Source organism: Onychostruthus taczanowskii, unplaced genomic scaffold (assembly GCF_017590055.1).
Source record: "Onychostruthus taczanowskii isolate IOZ18803 unplaced genomic scaffold, ASM1759005v1 scaffold33, whole genome shotgun sequence".
In the NCBI taxonomy this organism is placed as follows: Eukaryota; Metazoa; Chordata; class Aves; order Passeriformes; family Passeridae; genus Onychostruthus; species Onychostruthus taczanowskii.
Window position 1 is genome coordinate 7,338,753 of NW_024500683.1, and position 22,405 is coordinate 7,361,157.

Below are 22,405 nucleotides of genomic sequence, written 5' to 3' on the forward strand. Positions count from 1 at the left end.
TTGGGGTAACTTTTTTTATCACCATATCATATGTGAATCTAGAGCTTCTGAATGAGGAGGAAGTCTGGCGTATAATGGAAGATAGTTTTGATTCAGAGTTGACATTTTATGTCCTTTCCTTGGCATGGGATTTTTGATACCAAGGAACCTGCTGCAGAACTTTGTGCTGTATGTCCACATGGTGGTCCTTGATTGTGATGATGGAAGAGACCTGTACCTCCCTAATGCCACAAAGTCAAACCTCCTCGCCATTCTTGAGCAGAAACTCTCCTCTTCCTCTTCTCTAAGTAATCAGACTATCTCTGAAAAAAACCAGGAAAATGTGGTAGGCATATATGTATTAGCTACCTCTGACACTGTGATTAGATCTCTGATTAGATCTCCTGGTCACGACAGTGTGCGAGCACTGCAAGCGTGGGGAATCAAGAAAAGCACAAAGAACAGTATGGGGTAGTTGAAGTCCAGCCATCATTCCCATTGTGTTATTGCCTCAGTCTTTCTAAGCAGGTTCTTTGACAAGCTGTTTTGAACAAGGCTTAGATTTGTACCTGATGTGGGGACAAATTCTTTAGAAAGTTCCAAAACAGTGACTCTACATGTAAACTGGTGTAAACACACTGATATTTTTGAAACTCTGTTAAGTGATAGGCAAATGGTAGGCCTAATTGTAGAGGTTAAATTATATATTTTGCTGCATCATCTCATTTGTAGAGCTCCTGGGAAAGTAACAGGGGATGCATATTTGAAGAGATAGAGATAAAGCTAAAATTTCAGTTTTACTTGAAATTTTTTTTGATTCCTTTCTTTGCAATGTTTCTGTTATTAACCAAAATCTCTAGAATTGATTTTTTGTTTGTTTGTTTTTTAAATTTTTTTCTATGACTGTATATTCTGGCATGGTCTTTCATTTGTTCTAGTAATCCTTCCATCCTTAATAAAGGCATGAGTCTTTCTGGCACCCATCCTTTTAATTTTTCTGTGAACAATGAAAAAAAAAAGTTTAAGTTCTGTAAGCATTTTCTAGTTACAGCAGTGGAAAAGCTAATTGGACTGTAGTGGTGTGGTACACTTCACTCTGCATCTTCAGTCATGTTTTTTGAGAGTTCTGCTTGAAAGTCCCTGCGTCAGTGTTTCAACTAAATAGAAGCCAAGAATGAAATGTCCTTTAATAACAGGTTATTACTCAGGCAGCATGCAGAGTTTTGACTGAGAAAGAATTGTGGAGATTAAACAGTTTAGATGGTTCATGTAAATAACTTCAGGCTTCTCAACCTTCTGAATGCATTAACAGAATTTTCATGTGGAATATTACTCTGATATGTATGTTTTAGTAAAGATTAACATTGCTGTAACTTGAGCAAGTGTTGTCCTAGAAGAGTGAGGAGAAGGATGTGACTTCTTCATCATTGACTAGGAAAATAAAGTTCAGTTAAACATCTTTTTCTCTTTTGAGGTATCAAATCTCCTTCAAATATAATATTTTATTTTAATGGACAAATATTATAGCTGCTAATTGGGATCTTAAACTATTTTTCTAGGTATTAAGTTCTGGCAATGAGAAAAATCTACAAGTACCTAATGTTATTTATTATGCACAACTCTGATTTCAAGCAGTCTTTGCAGACCAGAAGTATCTGCTGTTACTCAGATATTGTTCTCTTCCCTCTCTTTGTGGTACTAGGTATTGTTTTCTTGAATTTATCATAATTTTGTCGGCTTCCTAATTCATGTTGTATTATTTGCACTTTTTTCCCCATAACTTCTGATACAAATTGTATCTAATTTCTAACACCTACACTGAGATCTCAAATGGCAGCAGCAGTTTTTTAATAAATTAAATGATTAATGACACTCAATGTGGGAGCCAAACCCTTGACTTAGGTGTGGCTGCAGTAGAAGCATCTTCTTTGCATGGAATGTTCCAACTCGACTGGTGTTTGGGATGTTTATGTGTGTTTTCATGGCAAGGCCCCAGGCCGCTGAAAAATCTGCCATAAAATGACTCACAATATTATGACAGAAGGTAGAGTCATTGTATGTTACTTAAAGGGCATTTAGTTTAATTTGTTCTTGATTATGCATAAAACTACTTAATAATGCTATGCAAATTGATATGAAATATATTTATAATAAATGACAAAAAAACTTCAAAAAACTCATATTTTTGCTCTATAGCCTTAAAAAATGGAAATGTTTGCCATGATGGACAATGCTTTTAAATCTAGTGTTTGCTACAACTATGGCAATTAATGTATTAGAGGATGCTCATCACAACTGCAATTTCAACAGTTATTTCGAGTTAGTGGACAGGTATCTCTGCAAGCTTACAGTATGTAAAAATGGCTTACAGTTATGTAAAAATTTATTTCCATTTAAAATTGCAAAAAATCTCCACTATTAAACAAAAGGAACAGTATGGCAATCAGTGATTTCCTGAGCCATGTTTTTTGGGTGCACTTTTCGCAGGCTAAAAAAGTCCTTTGCTGAGCTCTGGGAGGTAAACTCCTTTCCCTGTGGATTTGCAATACATCCCTCTACTACTTGTGAGGAGGAAAGGGTGATGTGCAGAGGGGGAGGCCCCAAGCCCTAGGCAGCACGATCTGGCTGTGCCTCCTGCCAGGTGCTTTTGCTTTCAGGTGATAACACTTGTCTTTTCCCTTTCATAAGCCATCAGTGGACTTGTTCTCAGTCAGCTGTGGAGCCTTCTCTTTGCTTTAAAGAACCAAAGACGTGCGCTATCAAGACAGGCATGAATGCCATCTTCTGTAGTATTTTCTCGTAGACCAGACTTTAGATAACTATAGACCAGTTAATCTAGTTCAGTATACTATGTACTAAGTGCATAATATTGCAGTATTCATTGCAATTTTCCCTTGTTCTTAAAGGGAAACTGTAATATAATCCAGTGCTGGTAGGAGTTGCAGGGATGGGACAATATGTTTAAAAGGTGGGGAGGCATCTCACAGAGTAGGCTCTTCTTCAGCTGGGTGGTGAAGCTGCAGCACTGATGTAAAATGGTATTTTATGGAAGAGCAGTTGTTTTTGTTGATTTCATTACCTGTGTTGCAGTGAGAACCACTTTACCTCTTCAACTGAATGAAAGCTTTATTCTAAGGAGATTATTGTGTTAGTGTCTCTGCAGCTTGCAGCTTGTTTTCTGGGAATAGTCAAGGCTTTTACAACATGTCCTTTCATGTTCTGAGAGTTGGCAGTCAGGCAGTGCAAGTGATTATTCTTGGGACATTTTTATCAAATGTGAAACAAATGTAAAGAAGGAAGGAGAAAAAAATAACCTAAGCAACAGTGTTACGCTTACAAAAACCTGATTCTCTTGTCGGAACTGCTGCTAAAGCAATCTTTATTACTCATACCATCTCCATTATTGTGGCTGAAAGAGGAGATTGGGGTGCTCAGTTTTCTAGTATTGTCTTGTATTTTTCATGGATTTTCTGTGCTGCTGAGAGCAACAGCTATTGGTTTCATTGCATTGTTTTCGTTGCACTGAAATTCAGAGAAGAGCAGCGTGAGCTTGATCATGCTCCCACTAAGCATATTGAAAATGGAAAGTCCCACCACCTCAGGAGGATTATATTGCACCGCTTACATTTTGTTATTATTAAATGTTCTTTCAAGGCATAATGGGTGCAGTGTTATTATCTGTCTTGTAGACTTGCCTTCAAAAGAGCACAAGGAACACAGTGATTCTAAATGGCTGAAAAGAAATAGATTTTTATTTACAGTGCCCTTGTAGTTAGTTCAAAGGCAAGACTGTACTGAGTTTCCCAGTTAATACCATTTTGTTATCAAGGGAATTTAGGGTGCTGCCAAATGAAATGTTAGCATTAATCTTGAACAATTGTATTTGATAGATTTATTTCTATCTTTTGCAATTATTTAAAACTTCTACTCGGTAAAACTAAGAAAATAGTTTCTCTAGAAGCAAAAATGAGAAAATTTAAGAACTGAATTTTTTGCTGAATGTTGTATGCCAATATTTTTTTTTTCTTTTGGTGTTTTGTTTTAGGTTTTTTTTTCATGGCGAGTGTGGTTTTCGGTAGTGTAGGATTTCATTAGCAAAGGTTTCAGACTCTGTGGCTCTAGTTGACTTCAGTGAGATGTGCTTTTGCTCAGCATGTTTGAAAATCCCGTATTTCCTTTTGGTGGACAGCTGTGAGATTTGCAAGTGCTGAAAGAGGCAAGGAGCAACACACTGAGAATCACAATATCTAAAACTCAGCTCCTACATAGCAAACATCAAAGACAATATTAGTTTTGAAGTTTTACATTAATTTAAGACATTAAAGTAGTAATGCTGGTACAGGATTGTTACAGGATAATAATTATGGGCCTTAAAAATATTTATAGGCAAGATTGGCTTAAGGCAATTATTCCATTAAAGCAAGCATATTCCATATTGTGGCTGGAAATGGAGTTTAGCAGGATGAAGGTGTGCAGGTTTAAGTGCATGGGACTGAGAGTTACTTATAAGAGAATTGGCACCAATATATATGTGAAAGCAGGGCTTAAATGTGTTTGAAGAAGATCTCTTTAAAGCTCATCAGAAAATACTGAAGTGATGTTTTTGTGCCTTTGTTACTGTGTGGCTTCTGACACATGCTGAAGAATTTGATGCAGAATGACTGAAAACTTGCGAAAGCAGTAGAAAGTAGCTCCCTCCTGTAAAAGAGAGAAGTAAATTTAATCTCAAGGGCAGTGGAAAGGACAAGGTGTTGAAATATAGTGTCAATGCACATGAAAAAATATGCATAAGAAAAAAGAGGTGTATACAAGCTGGCAACCAGCTTGTACATGAAGAACAGAATGTTGTAGTTTTCTGCTGCTTATGTTTCTCAGTTAGCAGTGGTCTCAGCTTGTTCACCTGATTTTAGTGGAATCCTTTTATAATGAAAACTCTGTTGCTGTGTCCATCCATAATCATGGTTTGATCTACTAGTACAGCAGTAATTTAAAACTGGTAAAGAGTTGTAATCAAGTGTCACTGTTTTTATTTGACAGGCCGGACCTGATAGACATGAATACCGTTGCTGTTCAAAGCAACCTCGCAAATTTAGAACATGCTTTTTTTGTAGCAGAAAAACTTGGTGTTGCCAGACTTCTGGATCCTGAAGGTAATAGATCTACAGATGGTTTTGTTGCAAAACCCCCAACACGAAAATAAAATCCAATCTGCCTGCAGGTTGTAGCTGTGGGCATTGTTACAACTATGTGATAAAGCACTGTTCCATCTTGCTCTTTTAGATGTCGATGTTTCCTCACCTGATGAGAAGTCAGTAATAACTTATGTGTCATCACTTTATGATGCATTTCCCAAAGTACCAGAAGGTGGTGAAGGCATCAGTGCAAATGTAAGTAGGAAAACAATACTTGTGTAGTGTGTGAGCTACATTAATAAAATTATGAATTTCAGATCCAGAATGTTAGCCAGATCTTCCATAGGACTGCTGTCACACTTTTCTTTGACATAGTTTTTCTAGGCTGAGATTTTAGTGTCTTAGCTATTTCATGTCATGGACATGAAAATATTTGTGCAAAGAGCTTAACTGAAAACAATGTGCCTGATTTGGAGAAAGATTGAGTCAAAATTCTTACTTTTCAGTTGTGAATGTATAAATTATGCCTTTCTGATTCTTACCAGCTTGGAATTTATCAATCTAGAAAATATTTTGTTTTCAGTAGAATTATTTGGGATCAAAGCTGAAGACAGAAATCATATATTTGAAAACTTTAACTGATCTTTAAAGAGCAAATAAATATTGTCTCAGAAATGCAGGATTTCAAAATCTATTTTTTATATACATGAAGTCTTCAAAGCTGAAGCAGAAATGAGTTCTTGATGATTTTCATCTCTTCTGTAACCTGGGTTTTGCTTTGGCAGGATGTTGAAGTCAAATGGGTTGAATATCAGAATATGGTGAACTACCTCATGCAGTGGATCAGACACCATGTCACGATAATGTCTGACAGAACATTTCCCAATAATCCTGTGGAATTGAAGGTGAGGTGTGGTGGCTTAGACTGCCTGTTGGAATTACACTTTATCTTACTGACTCAAAGCATACTTGAACAAATGACGTGCTTGTTGATTTATACAATCAAGTCAACTGCAGAACAGTACTACTCCTTAATGTTTTCAAAGTATAATCAATACGTTGGTAACATATGAACAATCAAAAGCAAATCTTTACCTTGTCACTGATTGTTTTTTGTAGAACGCTATTTGAGCAGTATAAAGGTAAGCTTGTGAAGAATATTAGAAGAGGGTTTGGAGACCAAGGTGATATTCACTGTAAATAAAACTTGATGTTATTTTTCATGTTTCTGTAGGCACTTTATAATCAATATTTACAGTTTAAAGAAACAGAAATTCCACCGAAGGAGACAGATAAATCAAAAATCAAACATCTGTATAAACTGCTAGAGGTAAGTTTTAACATCATTGAAATGTATAGAAGTTTCTTTTCTGTGGTGTAAAATAACAAGTACGTATGAATTTTTAAGGTCTGGATAGAATTTGGACGCATCAAACTTTCTCAAGGCTACCATCCAAATGATATAGAAAAAGAATGGGGAAAGCTGATTATTGCCATGCTGGAAAGAGAGAAGACCCTTCGGCCTGAAGTGGAGAGGTATGCTAGTGAATATTTGACAGGCTTTGTTAATATATTTTCTGTTGTTTTAACCCATACTGAAATTTGTAAATATCTTCTTCTATGATAATGTCCATATTATTTTTCTAGATCAAACATTTCTGGTCTGAAATTCTCTACATGGTCTGAAATTCTCTTCATGGTCTGAAATTCTCTACCTGTCTAGAGGCAGGTCCAGACATAAACAACTTTGTGGGCTCAGAAGGTTGTGATCAACAGCATCTGTGCCTCAGATCATCAAAGCACTTATGCACATATATAACCACTTCCTTTGTGCACTTAGTCAAAGCTGGGTTTGTACCACTTCACTGTCTCATTCCATCTTGATTTCATATAAGGACCATCCTCATCCTTTACATGAAATGTGTATTCTTCTTGGTGCACAACATTGTAGAGGTTTAAAAAGTGGTGGTACTTGAGAACACACCAAGTGTTTAGATGTGGAAAGGCATAGTAGCCTTCCATGACAGTAGGCTGTGGAACACTTTTTACATCACTGATGACATATTAAACATGATTAAAATCTTGATGTAGTCTGAGTACATTTTTTAATGGTATGCCTTTTTAAGTTCTGTGGGAGACACAGGTGTTAACCATTCATTAATTTAAAAACCCTCTTAAAGTTAATTGATATTTGAGGCTTCTACCTGCAGGTAGATACAGACACCTGGATCTGGATTAATTCTGCTTGACTTTATGCATCCAAGGGAGACATAAAAGATCTGAAGCACTTCCTAGAGAATCTGTCACTGACTTTCTGGTGACAACAGGGTGACCTATCTCTCTGGTTTAGGTACCTGAAACTAGAAGAATTCTGTGAAGAATCCAGACCATTGTATAGGAAGTCCTCAGCAAGAGAGATTTCAGTCAGAGGACAAAGACAGTCAGGACTGATTAAACATGTGTCATGCTTACAAGAGCAAGAGCATGACTGAAATGGCAGATTCAGTAGGAGGTGTTGATTCACAGCACCTGACTGTGGAACAAGTTCCTACAGAGGAATACGAAGTTGTCCATACTGAGTTTTCCCTCTTATGCAGAGCAGAACAGTGGAAAGCAGCAGCAGAAATACAGCCTGCTGGGTCTTGTAGGTTAATCTGTCCCAACCTGCTGAAAGCAAAGTGTCTGGCTTCACCAACAGAAATTCTGTTCATACTTGCAGAAACCTGGATTATCTTTGTTGAGAATGTGTGTAAATGACACTAGTTTATTTCTATTTTTTATATGGTCTGAGCACAGATAAACAAACATGAACCTAACTTCCTTCCCATATTTCAGGAAGGGTAAACACACTTAGTGGCAGGTAATATGGTGGTAGTCACTACATGTGATGTTTACTGTAAAATGAGAGAAAATGTCATTAAGTTGTTCTGGCTTAGTCACCAAGTTAAAAGTATTGATTGATGTGGACACAAGAACATAATTCGTGTTTGTTGCACTGGTTACCAGTGCATCTCATCATTATGAGGTGCTGATACAGCTGCTGGGGTGAAATTTGATTGTGGCAAAAATGTGACTTCAGCCAATACTGAAACCTAGTGAGTAATAAAAATTTGCTTGCAAGTCTGTTGAATACATCTCAAAGTATCAACATAAACAGACAATGTGTGGTCAGATTGGTATATGGGATCAAAATTTATATGGTGTCAATGAGGAGAGTGCCAAATTGGGCTCTAGTTTGCAAAACTAGCAGAGTTTGGCATTGCTGCAGGGGTGTGTCTGTGCCTTTGCTGAGCTCTGCTGCGTAAACAGTCATCTTATGGGATGGGTGTGGTTGTTCAGGAATCCTAAAAGCAGGCACTGAAATACTGAAAAAATCACCCCAGCCCAAAATCTGAGTTAAAAAGTAAACTTGAAAGCAGTGATCAGATTTTTCTTACTTATTTTCTGGTCAAAACAACTGGAAGCAACTGGCTGTGAATGTGGGAGAAGATGAAGGGAAATTTTAAGGAGGACAGTGTAGTGGGACAGGGCAGTTAGTGAAGATGCATGCTTGGACAGTGCAGGGATGACAGTAGGTTGGATGGTGTATAGGTGTCTCAGATTATATTATAATGAGTTGATTAGCCCTGATATCCCCCAGTTTTATTGTGCAGTTCTATTTGAAAGGAAAGGAGTCAGCCCAGACTGGAGGTTATTTGTACTGCACTGTCAGGTGTGGATTTCTCCCTTTATTCCTTTTTGAAACTTTCCATTGGAGAGTCTGAGAGATACACAAAGAGTTCTTTTAGTTCTTACTTGGTTTATAGTTATTTAGTGACACTTAAATAAAATATTTGGTGTGTCTGTTTCCTAGAGACGCCCCATTGTTGCTGCCTAGTCTGTACTTGCAAAGCTTTAATGCAAGGTAGGGAAGCCAAAAGCAAGGTAGCGTACATAGCCCCAGGTAAAATCCTTTGAAGAGCTGGCAGAATATTAATTGCTGGGTTTTAAATGTGCTTACAGAAGCCTATATAAAGGAGGAGTCAAGGTGTTTCAAAAGCCAGTAGTGGAATTTCATCCCTAGAAGCTGTACATTTTGCAGTGGTTTTATCTTCATTTTTCAGCAAATGCAAACAGCCAGAAGATCTGGATGTAAAGATGAATAGCAGTAGTTACAGCTATCATAGCAGTGATTCGCTGTTTAGCAACAGCACTAGTACTCGAACCAGCGTCGACTCTAATGAGAATTTCCTTTCTGTTAATTGTGGTCCCACGCTGATTAAATCTTGTATAAGCTTTGGTAATGGAACCTTAGAAGGGAACAGGTAACTGACATACGCATTTGTGCTTTGTGGTAGATGCTGTTGATTTATTTGTTTGTTTTTAAAGTCATGCAACATGATTGTAAATAGAAATAACAGAGCGCTTATTTATTTTCCTGACGTGCTTTGGCATCATCTAGGTTGGAAATGCTGCAGCAAATTGCAAACAGAATTCAGCGGGACAGCCGGAGCTGTGAGGACAAACTGATACTTGCCCGGAATGCTCTGCAGTCTGTAAGTCAGTCAGGGATTTTACTTGTCTGTAGTCATAAATTTACAGAAGTTGAATGACAAAAATTTCTTAAGGGTTTGTGAGGGCAACCTTAATAGCTGCTACTTTTATTTTCATTGTACTGTTAAGATAGCATTTCTGCAAGAAAATACCACAAGTTGCCTAGAGTGTGTTCTGTTACATTTTTTTTTGTTCTGTAGTTAATTAAATGCTTCACAATTAAGATAAGAATAAGTTTAAAAAAAAAAAGAATTCTTAGACCTGATATCTCTTTGGTTTTAGCTGCAAGGCTTATGACTTTCTCTTCTTTATTAAGGACACCAAGCGATTGGAGTCAGGGCTCCAGCTCCAGCATGAAGCAGAGATAGCTGGGTATCTTCTTGAATCTGAGAATCTTCTCCGCCAGCAAGTGATTGATGCCCAGATTCTTATTGATGGGAAATACTATCAAGCAGACCAGCTTGTTCAAAGGTACTTTATAGTAGGTTTATGTGAATAAATAAATATCCCAAATGTGGATTTCCATTATGGAAGAAATGTTCAGTTCTCTGTAACTATGCATGAACTTCATGGTCTGTCACTGGGCACCCAAAAGCAGATATTCTGGTGGGTGCATTGCCCAAAAATGTTGAAGACAACAGGAGCTATTTGTACTTATTTATGAAAATGAAGTCAACACCTGGACATGACTTAATGTTCAGTGTTTACTAGATATCTGTGTGTAAAATGTTAGCTTGTTTTATTGCATGTAAAATACGTTTAGAATTTACTTAATTTAATTTTTTTAATGGAGATGAGATTTCTGGTGACAACTGTAGATGTATTAACAGGTAATAAGTGGAGTAACATTAGGTTATGTGTGGCACTGTGTACAGTGTTGGCAGAAAGAAGCATTTAAACTGCATAATTCTGTTTTATGAAGAAGTGGCTCCAAAGTTTTTCTTGGGGTTCATCCTTGGAGTGATTGAGATGAAGTGCATAACTCCTTGGCAGTGAACTGCAGGTGTTTGATCTACTGCAACATGCAGTGTCTTGTAAGATTTCTGGTTTGCTGATTGTTCCCTGGAATTGTGTATAGTGCATGTTAGTGCCTATACCATCTTTTTAGTCTTTGCCTGATTTCTGCATTTATTGTCTGTACAGGACTATAAGCTGATATTCCCTGCACTTTCTAATAAAAAATATTTGCTTATAATATTTAAGTGCAACTAAAGTGTAAGAGGTAACGTGAGCTAATATCACTATTCAGTTGATCATGATAAACCTTAATCATAAGCACTCATTGTGGTTTTTTAAATTCTAATTTAATAGAGTTGCAAAACTTCGTGATGACCTGATGGCCATTCGGACCGAATGTTCTTCCGTGTACAACAAGGGGCACGCGCTGACCACAGAGCAGACAAAGCTGATGATATCAGGAATAACAGAAAGCTTAAACTCAGGATTTACAACAAACCTAACGCCTGAATTAAATGCTGCAATGACACAAGGTTTAACACCTACTTTGACTTCTTCCAGTTTGACATCTGGCCTTTCATCAGGTCTTACCTCCAGGCTGACACCAACCATCACTCCCGCATACCCGTCAGGCATCCCACCTCGGTTAATTCAGAGCTATGTGACAGGAGTCGACAGTGGGACTCTGCAAACACTCAAACTGATGCAAATCAGAAAACCTCTTATGAAATCAGCTTTTGTGGATCAGAATTTGACAGAAGAAGAGGTGAACATGAAGTTTGTCCAGGACCTGTTGAGCTGGGTGGAAGAAATGCAGGTAGCAATTTTTGCAGAAACAGTCCACTTTTAATGATTTGCTTTTTATAGATCATGGCTAATATTTTCTTCCTGTTTGTAAGGTTCAACTTGATCGAGCAGAATGGGGTTCAGATTTGCCAAGCGTTGAAAGCCACTTAGAAAATCACAAAAATGTCCACAGAGCTATTGAGGAATTTGAATCCAGCCTTAAAGAAGCCAAAATCAGTGAGGTACTGCACCAATATTCTTTATTTCTTTGATTACTTTCTTACTGGGTGACCCATAAACTAGTGTTAAATTTTAGAACTGTGTTTGGATTTCACAGTCTTACCTTTATTTCTGATCTCTACATGACTTGTGATGAAATCAGAAGATCTAATGGCTTAACATATCTAACCTTTTGATTGTTTTTTTATCTCATATACTGAATACAGATCCAAATGACTGCCCCTCTTAAACTCAGTTATGCAGAAAAACTGCACAAACTGGAGAGTCAGTATTCAAAACTCTTGGTAAGTTAACCATACCTCTTCCATGTTCAGCTTTTCAGTGTGCATAATTTCTGATAAGGGATGAGCTTTAAATTCTGATTATTTTAAATCTTTTCCTTTTAATAAAGAACACATCAAGAAATCAGGAAAGGCACCTAGATACTCTTCACAACTTTGTGTCTCGTGCTACTAGAGAGTTGATATGGCTGAATGAAAAAGAAGAGGAAGAGGTTGCATATGACTGGAGTGAAAGAAACCCCAATATAACAAGAAAAAAGGAATACCATGCAGTATGTATTGCTAATATAATCCAGAGGGAATTATTAAATGATCTTTAATAATTAGATAGAGTTCTAAAACTTTTTTTTTTGTCTGAAAAAAGGAATTAATGAGAGAACTTGATGAAAAAGAAGAAGTTATTAAATCCGTTCAAGAAATAGCTGAGCAATTGCTTCTTGAAAACCACCCAGCCAGGCTAACCATTGAGGTAAGTTAGTAAAACCAGCACCAAAACAGGAAAAGTTTTGGGATTTAAAAGAGCTGAGTTTTGGGAGAAAAAGGGAAAAAGAAGGCAAACGTAGAGAAAATCAAACAAGACTCTAAATTAAAGGGGCCTTCTAAAATTTCCTCTTCAGCATCTCTGTTGTATTTATCTTCCAGTTTCCAAAAAGTAAAACCACTTTATAACGTTACGGTTATACCTTGGATTGCTTAGATGAAATCTCCTGAAACTGTAAAATTAATTGGTCTGTAGAGTTGTTTCTGGTCATGCAGCTTCTAGAGCTGTTGACACAAATTGCATTGACAGACTGAGGGCACAGAACAGTCCTTATGTGGTTTCTTTCCTCTTGGATTGAAAGAAATTTCAGTAAGAGCCTTTGTCATCACTTCCTGTATGTGCAGGTTCCTAGTATGATTTAGGGTTGGTTTCATAACTTACTTGTCAGTGAATTATGAAACATGTTTGGGTGGTAAAAATCTGACCAGGTGATATGATTTACTTCAGTCTTGACTACAGTTCTACATTATATATGTAAACAATTTACTGAAAAAATTATTATAGCTGTTGTAGGGTCATAACAGGTTTTCAAAGGAGAATATACAACACTTTTCCTTGTAGACCTTCAAGGAAAGAGTAGATACAGACTGAGTGGTGAACACTCAAACAATAAAAAGCTGATTTATTAAAAAAGAATAAAAAAAGTCGGAGGCAATGTAATTTTATTGTTCTTCAGCTCTGCAAGTTTACATATGCAAAAATGAAGAAAACCCTTCTCTTCCTTCCTTCTCATGATATCTACTTTGAATAATAAATGACTTTTTTTGTAATGTGGGCAATTCTGTTCTTTAAAAGTATAGGCTGTCCTATTGGGCTCTTACTGGTGTAGTGTAAAAACACACCGGGGATGCCTGTTACAAAACCAGGCCATCGCAGTCACGATGACTGTGCAGATTACGCTGTCTCCAGTGATCCTATATTGGGACATTTATAAAAAATATCCTTTAAAAGTTATCCTTTCCTGCAGAACAATGTATGCATTAATGCATCAGTTTGCAGCTCCGGGCAGACAATGGAGAAGCTGTTCTGGCCGGGATGGCAGAGCGGGCAGCCCGGGGCTGAGCTGATTTCCCCAGGGCAGGAGCGCCCCCTGCTGCCGAGGCCGCGCTTTGCGCCCCTGCGCCGCCGGGAGCCGAGCTCGGTGCGGGTGCGGGCCCGGCCGGGCTCGGGCTGCGGGCTCAGTCTGCTGCATTTACCGCTTGTGTCCGGCAAGGCTCCAGCTGCTGCGATCGAGTAAATAGGCACACATATCGAGTAAATAGGAGGTGAGCTTAGAATGGAGGAACCTCAGGAGCTGAGCTGCCAGGAGCTGGAGTACTATCAGGGATTTGTTTGGCCAAATTCTGACCTGGCCAGAGGATAATGATTTCACAGTCCCTCTGGGCAAGTTTTGTTATGTTTGACTATGCTGTGACAGGGTTTCTTTCTCACATCTAATTGGAATTTTCCTTGCTGCACCTTAGTTTTCCAGGGTGAGGTGGTCAGGCTTTAGCTGTTTGTGTTTGCTGCATTACTTTTGTGTTTCCTAAATTCTGTAAAGGTATGGAAGTTTTAGTTTTCGTTTCCATTTGTAAAATATATCTCTCTTCCTTAAAGGCCTATAGAGCTGCAATGCAGACACAATGGAGCTGGATTCTGCAGCTCTGCCACTGTGTTGAACAACATTTGAGAGAAAATGCTGCGTATTTTGAGGTAAGAAAGCAAATCAAACAGAATAGGAAATATTTTAAGTTTTGTTCATAGTCAAAAAGTTCCACCAAAAGCTCTAGTTTTTCTCTCACGGTAACTGTAGAATTAACATTTGTCTTATACAATCACTAGATGATAAGCCATGCTCCCATAGTGTTGCCACAACTCAATTTCTTCACTACAGTTATGTCAGTTCATAGCAGGTGAAAATCTGGCCTGAGATTTTTTCAGTGTTGCAGCTGCAAGTAGAGACTCTGAGAATGAAACCTTGTTCTCTCCCTGTCAATGGAGCTTCTGCAGATGATGTAGCATGGAGGGTGGTTAGTGATGGCCATGGGACAACATATTCTAGATGGCTATTCCAGGACTACTCAAAGCAAAATGGAATGTGCAGCATTAATATAAACAGAGCAGAGAGCACCCTGACAGCAGACACATCCCATGAAACACCCATCTGACTATCTAATTTTCATCCTTTCACATACTCAGCAAATGATGAAGTTACTTGCATGAGCATGATAGACAGAGAATTTGTTTTGTTGCTTTTGTTTGTTTTTAAATCTACTCATTTAAAACATTCAAATTATAAGAATGAGTCCTTAGAGTTTTCTGGGTTGTGTGGTTGAAGAGAAAGGGAGGTGATGAAGGGGTGAGATGCTTTTGGACTGAGAAGGATAAGATCCCAAAGTTAGGAATGGGACACTGGAGAAGACAGCAATTTGAGCTCCTTGTGACAGGGGAAGAAACTGGAATTCTGGATTTAAGAAATGGGGCTTAAGGGAGAGAAGGGGATTTTCCTTCCCAGTTGTATCTAACCAGGACTCTTGTTTGGGTGTGCAGATACCCTTGCAGATCTGCCAGGTGTGGCAGCTCATTTCCCTTCCTGAGCAATGTTTGCCCCAGCTGCGCTACCTGGATTTTACAGTTAGTTTCTATAGTTTGTAGGATTTGTCTGTGCTTTCTATATGAAAGTAATTGTAATTCCAAGGAAAGCAAGACTGGCGTAATAGAATTTTTTCATTGCAGGAATGGTCACTGACTGTAGGTCCAATAACTGCAGAATTAATTTTGCATGTAGCTCATACTGAGAATAACTGGTGTTAACAGTGTGTGCCTTTTTGAAGGGTACGTTCAGACATGAGATCATGAGTAGCTGGGTGTGGTGCAGTGGTCACTTCAAGTGATGAGAAAATGTTGTTTTAAAAGACAGCACTTGAAAACTTCAGTATAGCTGATTCTGCATTTTTTAGTTTGTTTAAAAATAACCCAGATAATTGCTTTATCCTAGTTTTTCAGCGATGCCAAAGAAGCCATGGAATATTTGAAGAACTTAAAAGATACCATATACCGAAAATACAGCTGTGATAGATCAAGCAGTCTTCATAGGCTGGAAGACCTTGTCCAGGAGTCTATGGTAAGATTTTCAATAGGATCCTATTAGCAGGAGCTACAATGAAACAAGAAATGTGTAGGTTATGGTGGGATATAAAATGTGTTAAGATTATTCATTTAAAGTAAAGGAAAAAATGCTGATTTTTTCAGAGCTTATAAATAAATTACTATTTTTCATAACTTTAAAATACAGTTTTATTTGTTTGTATTTACAATACCAGATATATTAAGACAGTGGCTTCAGAAAGATACTTTGTTTTTGTAAAGTGTGTTACTTTTCAGAAACACTGTAGGAGGAGTCAGGGGAAGAAAAAGGCGTTAGCAGGATCAAAGAGGCAGTACTGTATTCTGGACATCTCTGATGACGTATTCTTTTCTTAACTGTTCTAGGAAGAAAAAGAACAACTCTTGCAGTATAAGAGCACAGTAGCAGGCCTTGTGGGAAGAGCAAAGGCAATAATTCAGCTGAAGCCAAGGAACCCTGACTGTGTACTCAAAACATCCATTCCAATTAAAGCCATCTGTGACTATAGACAAATTGAGGTTAGAAACTAAAATTTCCTCAAACCAATTACAGATGTAAGAATTCAGCTAAAGTTTCATTAATTACCATGTTCCTGGAGAAAGCTGGGCTGTAAATTTCTTCCACCCTAGTAAACAAGAGCAAATCCTTTGGTTGGAACATTGGTTTTGTTGTTCTGTTGCTTATTTGTTGACAGCATTTGCAGAAGTGCTTTGTACAATTATTTTGTAATGCTTGGCTCATCAAATGATTCTGCTTTTCTGTTAATACTAGATAACTATTTACAAAGATGATGAGTGTGTATTAGCAAACAACTCCCATCGTGCTAAATGGAAAGTCATTAGCCCCAGTGGTAATGAGGCCATGGTTCCATCTGTATGCTTTACAGTTCCTCCACCAAACAAAGAAGCAATAGATACAGCCAACAGGTAGGGACAAAGTAAAATTACCTATTTTCTGTTAACATCTACTTACATGAAACTTGGTTAAAAGAATGTCTCACAGTTTTTTGGTGGCTTTTTTTTTGTTTGTTTGTTTTTTTTTTTTTTTTTTTTGGGTTTTGTTTTGTTTGCTTGTTTGTTTTGTTGTTTTGGGTTTTTTTTCCTCCTGTTATCATGTGAAGAACCCTGTTATCATGTGAAGAACCCTGATCTGAAGTTGGGTTTTTTTTTTGTTTCAGGATTGAACAGCAATGGTTTTTTTTGGGTTTTGTTTTGTTTGTTTGTTTGTTTTGTTGTTTTGGGTTTTTTTCCTCCTGTTATCATGTGTTACCCTGATCTGAAGTTGGGTTTTTTTTTTGTTTCAGGATTGAACAGCAATTTCAGAATGTTCTGGCCCTTTGGCACGAGTCACATGTGAACATGAAGAGTGTGGTGTCCTGGCATTACCTGACAAACGAAATTGAAGTTGTTCGGGCTGGCAATGTTGCCTCAGTAAGTGTTATAACTAGGAAGGGCACTCAACCATTTACTAGGAAGTCATAGGATGACTAAAACTGTGTGAGAGCACAAACTGTTGCAAGAAGTATTTGCAATACTGAAAATGTCACTTTTCTACCTAATTTATCACTGTTACTGTTAGAAAGAGGAATCTGAGATAGTTCTTGAGGTGTCCCTACTTGGCCTTGCTATTCTGTGTTGCTGCATGGGAGAAATGAAGACTGATGTAGGGTTGGCTTAACAGAGGCCTTTCCTGATGTGAAAGATTGAAAAGGGTTTTATGTTGATTGTAAATTATCAGCTGTCAAGCGGACTTTAGCTAAGGAACAGTGAGCTTTCAGAACCTCAATTCTTTGGCTTTACCAACTTAGTAATTGATCAGTATTGCTTTTTGACAAAAAAGCATCACAGGAACTTTGTGAGTGATGCACCATTGCTGACTGTGCTTTGGGTCTATAATCTGTTGCAGATAAAGACAATGCTGCCAGGTGAACATCAGCAGGTTCTAAGCAATTTACAGTCCCGCTTTGATGATTTTGTGGAAGACAGCCAGGAGTCCAAAATCTTTACAAGCTCTGATACAGCACAGCTGGAAAGGGAAGTTAATGTTTGCAAGCAATACTATCAAGAGCTTCTGAAGTCTGCAGAAAGAGGTAAAACTTAGCTTAGAAAAGTAGAAAGATTTCCTTACAAGAGAGATTTTATCCTTGATCTTGAGATCTCTTACCATGATGATATTGTTACTGCCTGTGTTCTTTTGAACAGGGTCATTTTAACAATGTGTGTGATTCTATTGTATAGGAGATCTTAAATTTTTTAAACTTTGTATATATTAAGCTTTGTAAAAATATTGATGTGTTACATAATATACAGAATGCTACAAAAAATTTTACACCTAAGAATTTATTATGTGCTTTACAGCTCACTGCTCAGTCCTGTGTTCCTTGTTTTTGAATGCTGGAAAAACAGCTTGATTACTTTGTTGAGTTTGTAACAGAATTAGAACATTTTTCACCCTGTTAAGGCAAGGAAAACATCCTAGCTACTTTTCTAGCTCCACAGAATGCCTATAGTTACTGGTGTCTTAACTCTAATTAACACTGTATTAATACAGTGAGAACAGAAAGTTTAAAATAGCTCCTCTGATTTACTGTTGAGTAGTTGATGACTTACAGAAACACTGTAGTGCAAAGCTGATTACTTCATTAGCAAAGTTCACTCAGCTTCAGGAAAGATGTGGTGCTCTGTGCATCTGAAAGAGGATTTATGTCCCTGATACCACTGATTAAAAGAATCAGTCACTGAATTTAGCAATGTCATCATAGAGGTAATGCCTGTGCAGAATGATCACAGGTAGTTATTTTTCATATGTAAGGAGATGATTTAATAAAAAAAAATTATGAGTTCCTAAGATTTGCCTTATAACCAAAATTTCTATGGAAACTGATGGCATTTTGGCTAGTCACAAAAACATCTGTAGAGCAATGACTTGATAAAGTGTGAAAAGTTATGTTGAAAATGATATGATGACTTTTCTGGCTAACATATGCCTTAATTCTTTCAACAGAGGAACAGGAAGAATCTATTTATAATATGTACATATCTGAAGTCAGAAATATCAGACTACGACTGGAGAGTTGTGAGGAGCGGTTAATACGGCAGATCCGGACGCCCATGGAGAGGGATGATGTACATGAAAATGTGCTTAGGATCTCAGAGCAAGAGGTGAGCCTTTGAGAAAGTCTGTTTTACCTAAGAAAATTTTTATTTGAAAAACAAATATATCCTCACTTTTGAGTGTAAGCCAGTAATGGTTTGCAGTGTACCTTGAAAAAGAGGGGTCAAATATTTAGTTTGTGTTTGTGAGCAAAAAGATGCTGATCAATGGCAACTCCATTAGTTTCCCTATTACACATACATTTCTCTTCAATTTTTTCCGATGGCGTCATCATCAAAGAAGTGAAGGAGGGCAGACCTGTACTCATAGTGATATGTAAAGTATATATCAGGTTGATGTAGGATGAAAGCACTATCAATCACCTTTCATTTTACAGAAACTGAAGAAAGAACTGGATCGGCTCAAGGATGACTTGGGAGTCATCACAGATAAATGTGAAGAGTTTTTCAGTCAAGCTGCTGGTTCACCTTCAGTCCCTACTCTGCGCTCTGAGCTCAATGTTGTTATACAAAACATGAACCAAGTTTACTCCATGTCTTCCATTTTCATAGATAAGTATGTACTAGGCTGTCTTCCATCGCACATGTTTTAGTTTACAGTTTTCTCTTAAATTAAAGCTATTAGTATGAATAATACTGATCAAGGAAAAGGGAGTTAACATTTTAACATAAAGGGGTACCCTGTGACAAGAAAAGGCTGAAAAACATGAATGTGTTGAGTGTTGATATTGATGGTTCAGTTAACAAGGGGTCTGTTTTTCAGATTAAAAACTATCAATTTGGTGCTGACGAACACCCAAACAGCAGAATCGTTAGTAAAACACTATGAAACTAAGTTGTGTGAAGAAGAGGCAGTAACAGCTGACAAAAACAATATTGAAAATCTGATGGGTACATTAAAGGTAAGAACTGGCTGGTGCCTTTTCAAATAAAAAATACAAGACAAAAGCTATCTGTCTTGTAACACCTGATTTTGTTATGCTACACTCTACAGTGTGTCAAACACTGTCTTGTGTATTTTAGGTGGTATTAGGATTGATTGTTTCAGGAAAAAATGGCAGCTTTGGAGCATTAGGATTTGGATAGGTTGAAAGCATGTTCCTGCTGCTGTTGCAAAATGCATTGAAGTATCTGAACTTGGAAAAGTGGCACTTGTTAATGCTGCAGTAAGATTTTCTTTGCTCTTCAGAAGGTAGCATATATTTAGGGTAACATAAACGTGTATCTATGTTATGTAAATTTGACCACAATAACATTTTTGCTACAGCTTCGATGTTCTAATCAGGGTTTCTTAGGAAGTTTGGCAGATATCTTTGAGAAATTGAAAGATTGAAGTTCAGCATTTTTTGTTTGCTTTGTATAACTAGTTGTGATATTACAGATTTTGAGTAATGCTTTTTTGCTGGATAGTATGATTGGTATCTGCCTAATAATTTTTTTGAAAGCTCTAGTTTCTAAGATGAGTGTGTTCATTTGATCTCTGTGTGTTGTGGGGATTGTTTTTACTTAGAATTATTTTGCGTTTTATTGCTTCAGACCCATTCTAGTGCCTCTTGAGTATCTGAGCAAGCAGAAGTAATGTATTAATAGAAATATTTTTATTGATTCATTTTTTTCAGCATACTAGGGTAAAATACTAATTTATGAAATAGTGTCATAATTTAGGCATTATTTACAACTTTTTTTTGCTCTCCTACTAGCAATGGAGATCTGAAGTAGATGAGAAAAGACAAACATTCCATGCCTTAGAGGATGAACTGCAGAAGGCAAAGATGATCAGTGATCAGATGTTTAAAATGCACAAGGAACGTGATCTTGACTTTGACTGGCATAAAGAAAAAGTTGATCAGTTGGCTGAGAGGTGGCAAAATGTTCATTCTCAAATTGAAAATAGGTTTGTATGACTTTTTATTATATTCTGTTCATGTTTTATACTTTTTAAAAAAATTTATTTCTGAGGAAAAACAATCAGAAGTTAATGTTAAAACAGATCTGAATAGTTTTCTGAACTGTTTTTGGAATGTGTTGGGATGAAGATCTTTATTGTGCCGTTAACAACCTTGCCTTACTTTTCCACTGGAAGTGTCTGTGACTGTTAAGCTCTGAAAGATGAACAAGATACAGAAACTTACTAGTTACTGATACACAGTGGAGATAAATTGTCATTTTTCTTTTAAAAAAGCCAAACCTACAGAAATGGCTGGCGGTCCTATGGAAATACCATCTGTTTCTCCACATAATTAGTTCTGATGGGCTAAAGTGATGAGCTGATTCATCAGTTATGATTGGATTCACTTTAATTTGCTTTTAATTACTCAAGTGTTAAGTCTGGAAGTTCTTAGCTTCCGTGGACTTCTGTGATAATTTTTGCTGTAACAACTTTTTGGTGAAGTTCCTTTTATTTTTGAAAATACCCAGTAGAGATAGTGCTCCAAATTCAGCCCTTTACTGTCAAGCTGATACTGAAAAATGTTGCTCAAGTGCAGATGTCTGTGCAGATATGCAGATACAGCAGAACACGCCTACCCATATTTCTGAAGATGTCCATACACGAAATTCCTGGAAATGCTTTTTTCTTCAGTCTCTGCCGTCCTGGTTCCTGCATGTAAAAGAAGCAGAACTGTAGAGGCTGAAGGAAAAAGTATGGGCAAGTGTTGAGGAATTCTGTACTGTGCAGTCTGAGCTTATTTCCTCTGAAATGTACTTTGGTTTCTCATTATAGATAGCCTGAAAAAGAATATTGAAGATGGTGATGTTGATGTAAAAATCACACAACAACCTATTGCATTTTTGTCCTCCTTTTCTAAGGGGTGAATATGCATTCAGGTGCAATATTGAAGTTATTCACTTGTAATTAACTAGTTCAGTTGTGTCTGTTTAACATTGCTGGAAGTCAGAAAGAAGATGGGAAAAAGATCACTCATTTAAAGCTTGCAGAATAGCTGGCTTAGCTGATTTTTCCTCAGTTGTTAGTGTGACATAATTTAAATGATTAAACAGTAGTTTTATGAGGTACTGAAGTATTCTTATTTCTTCAAGAGAGTAAGCATGAACCACATGCCCTCCTGCCAGGACTGTATCCTGAACAGAATATGCTGAAAAATGACTGCTAATACATAGTGGCTTCTGGTGTAAACAGGACAGATTGTGGTGACGGCAGTACAGTGCTGTAAACAAGCTGCTTTCTACAAATATTCTCTCTGCTTCTTCTTACTAGCTTGACACTGATAATCATTATACAAATATGTGTACAAATATTGGCTGCAGTTATCATGATCCTTTCTCTTTTTCATGGTTATTAGCTTTAAAACATGCTTAAGTATGAAACCTGAGCAAAAAAATTTCATTTGCTTGCTCTTTTTTAATCTCCTTTTGGGATCTTAAGAACAGCACTACAGCAATTCAAAGTATTCATTCCAAGTTGAACAGGAAAAGGATGTCTATTTCTGTTTATTCTGGAGTGTTGAGTGGTCATATTTGTATGGTCTTTAAGTAGAATCATAGAATATCCTGAGTTAGAAGGAACCCACAAGGATCATCGAGCCTAACTCCTGGCTCTGCACAGAGCAACCACCAAAATCACACCATGACAACAAGTAACAGTATAAGGATCATGAAAAAAAACCTGTCGGTATCTCCCTCAGTATGGAAATTACTTTAAAGAAATGCACAGACCTCTCTTTTTAGGTCAAAACCATGATTTAAAATTAGATGTATATGTTCAATTACTTTTGCAC

At 37.3% G+C, this 22,405-nt stretch overlaps 1 protein-coding gene across 13 annotated transcripts in view; it reads left to right on the forward strand.

Moving 5' to 3' along the window:
* The window catches only part of DST (dystonin), a 290,720-nt gene that overhangs the window by 139,916 nt on the left and 128,399 nt on the right, over positions 1-22,405 (forward strand). For all 13 annotated transcript variants that reach the window (XM_041410734.1, XM_041410735.1, XM_041410736.1 and 10 more), the window contains 22 exons: positions 5,017-5,129; positions 5,260-5,366; positions 5,897-6,016; positions 6,346-6,441; positions 6,520-6,647; positions 9,553-9,646; positions 9,961-10,115; positions 10,956-11,418; positions 11,501-11,629; positions 11,834-11,911; positions 12,019-12,180; positions 12,273-12,377; positions 14,046-14,141; positions 15,427-15,552; positions 15,921-16,073; positions 16,327-16,481; positions 16,859-16,985; positions 17,461-17,644; positions 18,559-18,716; positions 19,046-19,224; positions 19,432-19,570; positions 20,369-20,562. In XM_041410734.1, the coding sequence (XP_041266668.1) occupies positions 5,017-5,129; positions 5,260-5,366; positions 5,897-6,016; positions 6,346-6,441; positions 6,520-6,647; positions 9,553-9,646; positions 9,961-10,115; positions 10,956-11,418; positions 11,501-11,629; positions 11,834-11,911; positions 12,019-12,180; positions 12,273-12,377; positions 14,046-14,141; positions 15,427-15,552; positions 15,921-16,073; positions 16,327-16,481; positions 16,859-16,985; positions 17,461-17,644; positions 18,559-18,716; positions 19,046-19,224; positions 19,432-19,570; positions 20,369-20,562 (3,261 nt within the window). The remainder of the gene's footprint in view (positions 1-5,016; positions 5,130-5,259; positions 5,367-5,896; positions 6,017-6,345; positions 6,442-6,519; positions 6,648-9,552; positions 9,647-9,960; positions 10,116-10,955; positions 11,419-11,500; positions 11,630-11,833; positions 11,912-12,018; positions 12,181-12,272; positions 12,378-14,045; positions 14,142-15,426; positions 15,553-15,920; positions 16,074-16,326; positions 16,482-16,858; positions 16,986-17,460; positions 17,645-18,558; positions 18,717-19,045; positions 19,225-19,431; positions 19,571-20,368; positions 20,563-22,405) is intronic.